Consider the following 12,830-nt stretch of genomic DNA (forward strand, 5'->3'; position numbering starts at 1 on the left):
CTCTTGTTAATATTTAATGGTACAATTTTAAAACTTCAGTTAATCAAGGTTTAATTAAACAGATTAATAGATTGGTCAGAATCTCCTCTCTAATTCTGTTTTTAGGAAAGAATGCAAATGTTGTTACATAAAGCTGGAAAAAAAAAGAAAAAAAAGATGAAACTTCTTGAATGTGTTTTAGGGTTAAAAATAAGATTCAGTAAAATTGCTTGTACATTCTATGCCTATAGTACTTTACAATGATAACTTGTATTGAGGAAAAGGAACATGATGCTTGATAAGAAGAGGGGAAAAAAGTGTTCCCTATGGAATTCTTAACTAAGGAATTGCAGAAGAGTCAACCAACATATTTTAGCAATATTTTTCTTAGTGAGGTATTTAGTATAGAAAAAAATAATGGGGCAGAAGGGATCTACAATATAAATATAGGTAGCTATATATTTTTATATTACTCGTTAAGCAGTTCAGTTAGTATGTATTTTGCATTTCGTTAAGACTGTTGTATGTGTCATTAGTAATGAGAATTATAAGAGCTCCCTTTCCCAGAACACCTATGGTGTGTTCAAGCTTTATGCTGCCAGGCATTTGACATACACCATCTAAAACCTAACACAACCCTGCAAGATGCATACAATTACTATTTAACTGGAGAAGGAACTAAGGACACAAGAAATCAAGGGACTAACTCCAAATCCCACAGCTTCTAAGTGAGGGAGCCATTACAAACTCTGGCTGCCTCAAATGCCCCAGAGCATACAAGCTTTGTTATTATTCATATTATAATTATTCACACTATTAAAGGAAATCTTTATCACTAACTAGGTGACTTAAATCATTTAACCTTTCTAGGCTCCAGGTTTCTCTTTGGTAAAATGGAGTTGGCTAGTTGATTTGTAATGTTTTTCCAGTTTTCAAAAAGTAACATTGATTTATATAGAGTAAGAAAATTAAAATGGACATTTTTACAATGTTTTTTGTTAAAAATAGGTCATTAACACTGGCCTTTACTAAATCTTGTGATGATGGGGATCTACCTTAAGATGTTCATGTGATTTCTCCCAAATCTCTAGTCTTATTAAAGCCAGGACTAGTGATCTTACCATTTTCAATGTTATTCCTTAAAACTTACATATAAGAGGAAATTTCATAATTTTCTCTGGACTACAAAAACTATGTACTTAAATCTTGGCCTTTCAAAGAATCAATAACTTGTACTCAGATATGAATAATGCAAAGAAAACCATTTTTCTGATCTGAAAATAATTAAAATACCAGTTTTTAAAAAATTAATGTTTATTTAAATATATTTTATAGACAAATGAAAATACTTATAAGCATATTTATAACATGGTAGACATACATATAAATGAAATGTATAAGTACTTTAGACAAAATTTAACACACAGACAAATTGATAACATGCTTACATTTGGCTTTAACATTGGCTATACATTAACACAGATATTGAAAAAAAGATATGTTTTCACAAAAACTGCTATAAAATGGTCACATTTGTCTTAGTAATAAGTTAGATTTCTTTGATGTTTTATGAAAACTATGTGAAGCTCTAATTTAATCAATCATTCACCTCATATGGTAGCATTATTTGTAAGTGAAACATATTTCTGTCAATAGAAATGTACATTTAACTTTTAAATAATTTAACATTTTATCAAGACCATGATACATATATTAAACAAACATGCATGACACATTAAAACTTGAATAATTCATGTACCTTTATGCACAGTATTTAGTTTTGCTATGGCACTCTACCTTTGTGAAAAATATATTTAAGATTTGGCACAGAATCAATAAACTGTATTGCCACTAATCAGAACAAATGTGATTTAAATTTTCCATGGCATAGAAAATGCTCTATCACAATTTACCTCTTCCCTTTACAGTTTATGGACCAATGGCAGTTTTCTATTTTAGTTGGAATAAATAACAGATATTCACGAACTAAAAGTCCTGTTTAGGTGTTTTGCCTACACTCTAACTGGAAATGAGTCAGTTGCAGTTTTTGTAGCAGTAAAACATTTCCATCTGTATTGTGCCCAACGAATTTCTAAATAAGGGCTTTACCAGCAATAATACATATCATTATGAGATGCTTTTCTTTGGGAGGCAGAGAGGTTGAAAGGAAATATGAATCTCTTCATAAACCGGGAACATAGGTGGGAAGGAGAACAAATGCCAACTGAGGCAGAAGCAGGGAACGTTCTTTGGAAAGCTGGTGAGAGAGCAAACCGTGAAGTAGCAAAAAACAAAGGCAGGAACTCAGGACTCCACCAAGGTAGAACAGACTGCCACGGGATTAAGGAAACTAAAATCTGTCACTCAGAAGAAACAGTATCCAGAGCATTCTTCTTATAGCATTCTTATATCAGCAAACTACCATTGCTTTCTAGGAAAAGTTGTAAATTTCCACATCAATGTCTAAATCAAGACTGAAGAAATTAAGCTAACTGCCAACTTTTTTTTTCTTTTTTCTGAATTCATTAATAAACACAGTGGAAGGAGAAAGGGGATAACATTAAGTAAGCTTCTTCCAAACCAGAGAAGAGAAATCACACTCCCTCTAAGTGGAGACTTCAGTTTCTTGTGGTAACTAAGAAAAATCCCTCAGTTCTTTTTCACAGTTTTTCTAAGATAAATGTGAGGTTTTGTATTTTGAGAGACCGGTTGACGGAATCTACTCCTTTCATAAAACCTTGATAAATTAATATTTGTATTTATTATTAGGGGGAAAAGGAAGTAGTAGATCTTAAGTTTACTTTTTATACAAATATGCTTTATTCTAAAAAAAAATAGAGCAATGAATGTAATATTATTTGCTTTATGATCCTTGCTTTTCTGAGGGCCTTTAAGGGCCTTTAAACAGGGAGATGTCAAAAAACATCACACAGGTTAAATAAAACAGGCAAACTTTTGTCTTAAAGCTGTTAAGGTGCAAATAGACATAAAGATTACGAACCATAGAGCACTGAGTTTTCAAGAGTGAAATCATACCAAAACCTTGATAAGTTTTCGCTGACATCATAGGAGAGTAAGTGGTCGGGAAGGTCACTGATGGTGCCCTGCACGGCCAGCACATGCGGGGCCAAGGTGAAGGGTACGTCGCTCAGAAGCTCGGCCATTAATGAGCTGTTTTCCAGAGTCTGGCCTGCCTTATTTTCCATCTCGGGGCCTGCTACAGTCACACTGGATGAGTTTTCTTTGCCAATCTAAAAATACATATATATTTAAGTCATTTAGACCTTATGGACTTTGAGGTTATATGGCATTAATATATCAAAATGTGGCATTAATATATCAAAGTGATTGAGAAATGTGGAATATATAAACATTCCCAGATTAGAACGCAGCTATTTACTTACTTGAGAAATAAATCCATCTATATCTCTACTAGGTTTTATTTATTATTATTTTTAATTAATTTATTTATTTTTGGCTGCGTTGGGTCTTTGTTGCTGTGAGTGGGCTTTCTCTAGTTGCGGCGAGTGGGGGCTACTCTTCTTTGGGGTGCATGGGCTTATTGCAGTGGCTTCTCTTGTTGTGGAGCATGGGCTGTAGGTGCACAGGCTTCAGTAGTTGTGGCGCACAGGCTTAGTTGCTCCGCGGCATGTGGGATCTTCCTGGACCAGGGCTTGAACCTGTGCCCCCTGCATGGGCAGGTGGATTCTTAACCACTGCGCCACCAGGGAAGTCCTCTACTAGGTTTTAAAATGAATCCTAAGCCCTACTCTTATTCAGATGGACCACCTACAGGCCCCTCCAATACAAATGGGCCCTCTTGCTGTTTCACTAGCCCAGATAATGTCCACAAAGTCTTTCTCTGCTTTTCCAAATCTGATGTCAGCTTTCAGGCTCCACAGAATTCCCAGCTTTCCTCTGAAATCTTATATCAACATAGTTCAAAGTGACCTTGTTCACTTGAGAATGACTATGGGGCAAATTGCCCAGGATATTATTTGGCATTTATTTCCTTTACATGTCCTTGCTAGTTGCTGTTTCACGTGCTTATGTCTTATCCCCAACTAGAATCTTGGGTCCTTGAGGGCAAATAATCTATTTACCTATCTTTGTATTCTCTGTCTTGCATACGTTACTGCTTTACCCTAATACATACTTGGGAATTTACCTCTAATGTGTACCATACATAGTGGTCAATAACCTGCCTTTCGCTGGAAGTAAAATCCTATGTGTTATGTAAGTTATTAAAATAAGAAGAATTGATACATTTTGTTCATTTTCTTTAAAGTTGGTACGTCTTGCATACAGGAGTTTACCAAAAGACATGCAGCACTAGGGTGTTCATAGTAGCACTCAATGCAAGCCCTGAGCTGGTATCCATTCATCAATAGTAGAATGGATAATAAACAGAAGTATATTTACAGCAATGAGAACGAACAACCTGCCACTACAAGCAGCTGAAACCTAACTCAAACCAGGTCAGGCAAAAATTTATTCCCCCCCGCCGCCCCCAGTCTCATGCAGAATCAAACTCCCGAGTCTTTACAAGGCCCATTGTGATCTGGCCTCGGGTACTTCTCGGACCTTAGCCCGTCTGGTCTGTCCTTGCTCAGGCCCCTCTAGTTCCACTGTCTCCTTGCTGTGGCTCGGGCACAGTCTGCCTGCTTCTGCCTCAGGCCTTTGTTTTCCAGATCCTCCGCCCAAGAGGTTCTTCTCCCACATAAACACAGGGCTCTTTCCCTCCCCTCCTTTCCAGTGGTGGCCCAAATGTCACCTTCTCAGTGAGGCCGTTCCTGACTGTTTCATTAGACTGTTTCCTGTCGCCTCACCTCGTCCACTCCAGCATTCCCTGCCTGCCTCTCCTGCTTCTGTCCTCTCTATAGTCCTTGGCACCTGGTTATAATGGTATATAATTTATTCTGATTATCATCCCTCAGAAGCTTAAGGAGTTTTTGTCTCTCATGTTCACTGCTGCATCCCAAATGCCAGGATGAGTGTCTAGCGTTCAGTAAATATTTGTTGAATAAATGAAAGCAGACAAGACTTTTGCCTGAATAGGGCTTATATTATAATGGCTATAAATGCTGATAAATTCCTATCTCTAAGTCTAGAGGAGAATGATTGTCTGTGTAAGAAATAACAATTTTGTAAAACTTTTTATGGAAGTGCAAAATACAAACAGAAATGGGGTACATCATAAGTGTATAGCTGGCTAAGTTTTTTTTTTTTTTTTTTTTTTTTGCGGTACGCGGGCCTCTCACTGCTGTGGCCTCTCTGGTTGCGGAGCACAGGCTCCAGACGCACAGGCTCAGCGGCCATGGCTCACGGGCCCAGCCGCTCCGCAGCATGTGGGATCTTTCCGGACCGGGGCACGAACCCACGTCCCCTGCATTGGCATCGGCAGGCGGACATTCAACCACTGCGCCACCAGGGAAGCCCTAGCTGGCTGAGTTTTAACCAGTGAAACACCTATGAGCAACCGCTACCCAGATCAGGAAATAGAAATGACCCTATTTCTATAGGGTCATAGAAAGAGAGTGTGCTCTCTTTCAGTCACAGTCAACTCCCTGACCCCTAGATCACCATTCTGTCTTCTAACAACATAAATTGATTCACCTATTTTTATATTTTAAATGAAGGTAATCATACATTTTTGTTTGCAGCTTTTTTCGCTCAACATTCTATGTATGAGATTCATCCATGTTGTTGCATGTGGGATTAAACATTTTTGAAGAACATATTTTTGCAGAGGAGATACATTCTGACTGATGGCTTAAAAGAATTGTTTGGCTGCCATGTTGATAGCAGGCAGTGAGGGGTACAGGGCCAGGGAAGGAAGTAGGAAGACCAGCTGGGAAAGACAGATGATGGTGATGTGGATTAGGGATGTGATAGCAAAGGTGAGAGAAAGCGGTTGGGTTTGGGATAGACTTAAAGGTTAAAGTCAATAGGATGTGCTGATGGAACAGATGGTGGGGTGTGAGAACAAGAGTGGAGTCAAGAATGAGGCCCAAGGTTTTGGCCTGAGCAATAAGGATGGGTTCTCCATTCACAGGGATGGGGCTTGGACGGGAAGATCAAGAGTTCAGTTTTGGATGTCCCCTGTGCCTAGCAGACATCTACGTGGAGCTGTTAGTAGGCAGAGGGATGTAATTCAAGTCTGGGGCTAGTGCAATCTGGTGGAGAAAGTCGGCTTGGTGTGTGTTTAAAAGAGGATGGGAGGAGAGAAAGTGAAGACAAATATGAGAACAGACTGTTTTCCAGACATTATGCTGTAAACGGGAAAAGAGATATGGCCAGTAGCTGGAAAGGGAAGTGGGGTCACGAGAACTGTCTCTTGATTTTTCTTTTTCTTTTTTTTTTTTTTTTTGCTGTACGCGGGCCTCTCACTGTTGTGGCCTCTCCCGTTGCGGAGCACAGGCTCCGGACACGCAGGCTCAGCGGCCATGGCTCACGGGCCCAGCCACTCCGCGGCATGTGGGACCCTCCCGGACCGGGGCACGAACCGGCGTCCCCTGCATCGGCAGGCGGACTCTCAACCAGTGCGCCACCAGGGAAGCCCTCTTTTTCTTTTTTAAGTTGGGAGAAACAATGTCTGTTTATATGCTAAAGAGAAGGAGCTCCTAAGAAAGGAAAACTCCAGGGAGATTCTGTAGAGAAGGAACTGCTCTTTTCACAGGCATCCCCCAACACCTAGAACAGAGGCTCTCAAGAAATACCTGTGTAGTAAAATGACTCTGGATGAATGAAGTTACCAAACACATCCCTATCAAGAGTTGTTTTACAGCTTCATGTGAAAATAAAATACCAGAATACTTTCTTAGGATGGCAACTAGAACAAATGTAACCTCACCCAGTGATGACAAAGCTTTTTAGAAAGGTCCATGTATGCAATGAATGGATAGAAACTGCTTCCTGAAACCTGACTGGGATTTAAATAGTAAGTGTCCCTGGGTCAGCCAAGAGCACAGGTATCAGTGAGTAATGATGCCACAATTCCAGCTTCTTTAAAGGGCATCACTATACACTGGTTTCCTCAAGATTACAGATGCACCAGGGCTTTGGTTACCATGGGCCAGCATGGCAGGGTGTTTAAAAACACAGAGCACAGAGCTAGACTACTTGGGTACACATCCTGCCTATTAATAAGCAAATGGCCTTGGACAAGTTATTCAACTTCTCTGCATCTGTTTCCTTAGCTGTATTAGGAAATCAATAGTAGTACCTATTTCATAGAATTGTTATGAGAATTATATGAAGTACTATAAGTAGTAAGTAATTTATGAGTAAGTAGAATAATGCTTAGCACATGTTAAAAGTCAGTGATAAATAAAAACTTTAGGAATGTCAGACCTCTCTTGGCTTTAGCTAAAGTCTAGGATCCATCCATTTCTTTTGTATTTTTTTTTGACATTCACATATGGTTCAATCTTACCTTCCCCTCTCCTCTTATATCTTGCCTTCTCTCTTAATCTCATGGGCAAATATTCCCTAGATCTGTTGATCGCATTCCATACCTGAACTTTCTTCTCTTTCTCCCTTGAGTACAGAAGGTTCTCCAGTTTCATTAGCCAAATCATCTCCTTTCTTAAACAAAAGCATTCTTAAAATCTCACCTTCTCCACTAAAAAGGAGGTATGTTAACCCGGAGCACTCTGCTTTCTAAACGTACAACTTCTAAGGTTTACCTCTCTGGCAGCAATGGTTATTCCTTTGTTCATGCTTTTATTAATGCTCTTCCCTTTCCTTTACAAATCATTCTTGTCTGTCAGAGCATAATTCCTTGAGGACAAGACTATATCTAGTATAATAAAGGCATTGAGCCATGTGGTTTCTTGTTCAAGGTCTCCTGATAAAACTGCCATATGCCATAAGCAGAAGGGGGCTGCTTCATCCACCTGGGCCTCAGTTCTCTATTCTGTAAAATGAGTGGTGAGGGGCAAAAACATAATGATGATGGTGGTGATGGTGACAGCAACTAGCGTACATTGAACACTTTGTGCCAGGCTCCATCTAAGCGGTCTAAGTATATGAACTCATTTAAGTCTTGCAACAGCACTGTAGGGCGTGTCCTATTACTAGTCTCATGTTAAAAACAAGAGGACACCGAGGCACAGAAAGGTTAAGGAAGTTGTCTCAGGTTACACAGCTAGGTAGTCTGTGGTAAAACTGAGAATCAAACTCAGTGATCTTGAAAGTTCTGTATTCTAGGATCTTGTACCTTTCAGCCATGCTTTGGGTAGACTGGCTGACTGGATGAACAAAGCCTCAAAAATTTAGGGGACAGTACTGGAAAATATGACAGTTACTAACATAGCATCTTGGCTTAATTTAGAAGGAAAAAATGACTCTACTAGCTTTTACCTTTAGGAAGAAAGGATTGAGAAAATCATTAAGGTGACAGATATTAGACTGAGGAAGGATGGAAAAGGAACTATAACTTAAGAGATATTTATCCCTGGAAATGAATCTACCAGTAGCCTGGATAAACCATGGGGAAAACACCATGGACAGTGAAACAAGATTGTCTATGAGTTGATCATGGGTGAAAGGGAGAGATAGGAAGGTACGTGGGCAAGTACTACAGTATTCTTTCTACCTTTGTATATGTTTGAAGACTTTCCAAAATAAAAAGTTTCCAAAATTTAAATTAAGTTAAAAAACACTGTGGACACAGTGTTCCACTAAATGCCTCCTAGAAGGCTCTGAGTATCAGCGGTGCTATATGTCTTACTCCAGTATCTATTTCTTAACCGTTGGCTAGAGTGCCACGTTCCAGTCTCCAAGGAGGCTGCCTGCCCTCTTGGCAGCAAGGGTGAGTGCCATGATGCAGCTGCTGTTGGCATGCTGAGAGTTGGAAGGGGAGAAATTATAAGACAAAATAAGAGTAAGTCACAAAGAAAATGGGAGTCAAAATTCAAGGACCCTACACCCACTAACCCTGATCACTGAGTCCCTAGCTTGGCAGCCAATGGCAGCAGAGGTGGGGGGCTGAAGGCTGAGACAGGTGCATGAGTCCCCCTGCAAAAAGCAGCCTTCTCTCTTAGACACAAAGTCTTTCAATTTTTTTCATTTGCATAATACAATGGGTGTTTAAAGGGAAGAATAAGTACGTTAACCACAATTGAGCAGGAAGAAAAGAATCAATTAACCTTATGGTTAATAGCCAAATTAAAAAAAATACTTCAAATATTGTGTTCATAAAGCATATTTGTTACTTTTGTGATTAATCCTGGTCACAGAAATGCTGCTATGATAATATTCTTGAATGTAAGTCCCTTCATATAATCTAGCTTTATTACTTCTTTTTCAAATTAACGTTTGCCCTTACACGGGTGAACATGAGTATACCATGTCAGAATCTTTGTTCATCTCAGGGAGAAAATAAATTTCCTTATCTGTATCGTGACAACAAACAAAGTTTACAATTAATCAGCTGTTTTCATGTTTGTATAAAAATTATTTCTTGGGCTTCCCTGGTGGCGCAGTGGTTGAGAGTCCGCCTGCCGATGCAGGGGACACAGGTTCCTGCCCCCGTCCGGGAAGATCCCACATGCCGCAGAGCGGCTAGGCCCGTGAGCCATGGCCGCTGAGCCTGCGCGTCCGGAGCCTGTGCTCCGCAACGGGAGAGGCCACAACAGTGAGAGGCCCACATACCGCAAAAAAAAAAAAGATTATTTCTTGTTCATCAGTTAACCTGTTAAAAAAGGGCTGGCCAGGTTTATCTTGGGTTCCTTACATTCTATTATCTTTGCTTCGAATAATTCAAAGTGGTTTATAGGCACTATTCTTCCCTTTCTTGCAGAAGGGCTGTAAAAATTCATGAGGTTCAATCTGTAAAATCTTCTTAGAGCTTAGGAAAAAACACACTCCAAGAGTACAAGGCACATCACACTTTTTAGTAAAGTCTTAGAAAGATGAAGTCACTTTCCCAGAGCAACAGAAGGTTCGTGGCATCCTTGTGAGCCTCACTCTTGGGTGTTTGGAAGCAAGGAAATGGAGGTTTAAGAACAGACTACTACATTTTTCCTGGCACAAAGGCTCCACTAACCGCCATGAAATCTATTAAGGGGAGCCAACTCTGCAAACCTGCTAACAATTTGGAGACTTCATCTACTTAGCCACACCAGGCTAAAGTATGAATAGTTTATTAATATGAACATCACCTATATGTGGCATCTTTTAAAACCTCCTGCCTTTTTCTGCAACCCGTGTCTCAGAGAAGTAGAGATAAAATAGTGTCCTATAAAAGCAAAATACTGAAGCATTAAAATTTAGAAACCAGCCTTAACCCCAACAGTAACAGAACGTATTAAAAGAACATGAAACCAAATACAAAACACCCATCTATCACATTCAATTTACATGCAAAGAAGGTAGCTATATCAAGCATTCTTCTAGGAAACGAGTTATAGTAAGAAGAGGTAATATCCAGCTCTGGCTGTCTATGCCTTTAAATTCTACGTCTATAAATAAAAGACATGTTCCCTTGAACAACAGCGCGAACAGGGAACACCGTCACTTTATCTCCTCAGATAACTATCCATTCTATTTTGGCTTCAGCTGCTATCTGCTTGCTTTACATCAGCGTCTTGATGGGGCTGGGGTAGGGGGCAAATCTGAGTCAGAAGCATCAGGGGACAAGAGGTTAGGAAAAGGTGATACAAGTAATGGCACAGTTAAGGCAGTACTCAAGCTTCTTATTTCTTCTAAGAAGTTACTTGCCAATAGATGTCCGGCTAGCTGATAAAAGCCAGAGGATTGGGCTCTTCCACCTACATAAGTCCTAAGCAATAGTCTCCTTTCAATTGGGAGAAATTATATTGCAGAGGTAGAGACTATTTTCTGTTTTCTGCAAATCCCCACTACCCAGAACAGTCATACCTGCACATGACAAGCACCCATTAAATATTTTGAATGGCACTGAATCTGGTCCCCTTGTTCCTCAGATACCCTAGACTTTTTTTTTTTTTTTTTTTTTTTGCGGTACGCGGGCCTCTCACTGTTGTGGCCTCTCCCGTTGCGGAGCACAGGCTCCAGACGCGCAGGCCCAGCGGCCATGGTTCACGGGCCCAGCCGCTCCGTGGCATGTGGGATCTTCCTGGACCGGGGCACGAACCCGTGTCCCCTGCATCGGCAGGCAGACTCTCAACCACTGCACCACCAGGGAAGCCCTAGACTTGATTTTTAAATTAAGGGGTTGGTCCAAAGAAACAAACAAAAGCCCAGTATACTTTACCACTGATGCAGATAAATTAGGCAGAGGAGAGCTGAAATCACTCAAAACTTCTGTGTTCCATGTGACTTGGGCTCCTAGTTCAAGGATACTACATATTTTGGTAGCAAACTAAGAGGCTAGGTTAGAAAGCAGGTATTTTCTTTGCTCCCTTTTCTTTCTGATTTATGACATCATTTCAGTTTACATTTTGGTTCATTTCTTTTGTTTCATTATTTGCTCCCCTTTTCTCTTCTTTCTTTTTTCCTCAGTGTTTCCACCTGCTCAAGCTTCCTGATTCTCCCATCTTTCTTTAAAAAAGAGAAAAAAGTTCTCCTGACTTCCTCTTTTCAGAACTCCAGCTGACTGTAAGTGAAGAAGGAGAAGCAAGCCGGCTGTCACTTGCTTCTGTAATCTGTTCCATGTATTCTTGGAAAAGTGGCTTCACTAAAGCCAGAAAATCTTCTGTACTAGCCAACTGGAGTGGGGGAGCAGTGGGAAGAGGAAAGAAGAGCATTTTAGGAAATGAACCTGGAAGAACAGTTGTGTTCAGTGTGGGATCCTGTTTCATACTGGTTTTGAAAATACAAAGGGCTGTGGCAGTGATTTTTTTAAAAAAACATTTAAAAAGTTTATAAAAATTCGTGATCTTTAACCTTAAGCTGTCCAGACATCTCCTATTTTCCCAGTAAGCCTCCCCCATTCATTCTTTACAACATGGATTTCACCCCTTCTCTTCTCTCGCCCGACATCATCACCTTCCTCCTTGCTGTCAGCAGGTGGTTAGCCTCCTACTTAATAGAGAAAATAGGAACCATCAGCTGAGGATCTCCTCTACCTGCTGTATCCAAAAGACTTATCTACATTTGAACCCATCTGTGCTTCCCTCCTGCCACAGAGGGCAAGTTGCCCTCCTCCTACCCAAAGCAAACCCTTCCCCGGTGCTCCACATTCATCTTGTCCCCACTCTTCAAGGACATGGCTTCATCAGTCAGAAGGTGTCCTCTAATTGCTCATCTTTCATATAATCAGTTCACCATTTACAGAAAATTCTCCTCAAGTCTATATGGCCCATTGACATCTCACCCACTGAACTCCCCTCCCACACTATCTTTCTACTTTGTTTCTCAGCCCGGCTGAGACCATTGCTGACACTGGCTATCTGCTTCATTCCTCACCCACTACCATCTGCCTCTCTATCTCTGCCCCTCCCCTGCCACTGATTTCTCCAAGGTTACTCATAATCACTCTTTTGCTAAACTCAGAAGATGACGTGAAGTGCTAAACTTACAGGACCTCTTCGTTGCACTTAAAACAGGTGACTCTTTGAGTTTTTATTTCTTGGTTTCTGTAACACTTGTTAGTTTTTCCTTCTGTTTTTTTTTTTGCCTATTTCTGAAATGGTATTTTCCAGGGCCTCATTTCTGTTCCTTTATTCTTAGTCTCAACACACTTCCCTGGATGAGCTTATCCATATCCAAGGTGCCTACTGCCCTTCTCCTCCACCCAAAGTACATAAGTATGTTGATAAATGCGTGTGTACACCCCCCCATCTCGAACCCAGCTTTCTGTCTAGAGCTCCTAACCCATGTGTTCAAACCCTATTATACATTTTCTTTTGCATATTCAATAGGGA

At 40.4% G+C, this 12,830-nt stretch overlaps 1 protein-coding gene across 2 annotated transcripts in view; it reads right to left on the bottom strand.

The window, feature by feature from the left end:
* Positions 1-1,353: 1,353 nt before the first annotated feature.
* The window catches only part of UMAD1 (UBAP1-MVB12-associated (UMA) domain containing 1), a 241,102-nt gene continuing 229,625 nt past the window's right edge, over positions 1,354-12,830 (bottom strand). For both annotated transcript variants that reach the window (XM_081243394.1, XM_081243393.1), the window contains exon 4: positions 1,354-3,230. In XM_081243394.1, coding sequence (XP_081099520.1) covers positions 2,973-3,230 — 258 coding nt within the window. In that variant the 3' untranslated portion in view covers positions 1,354-2,972. The remainder of the gene's footprint in view (positions 3,231-12,830) is intronic.

The sequence above is a fragment of the Mesoplodon bidens genome (genome assembly GCF_964165515.1).
Source record: "Mesoplodon bidens genome assembly, chromosome: 9".
Lineage (NCBI taxonomy): Eukaryota > Metazoa > Chordata > Mammalia > Artiodactyla > Ziphiidae > Mesoplodon > Mesoplodon bidens.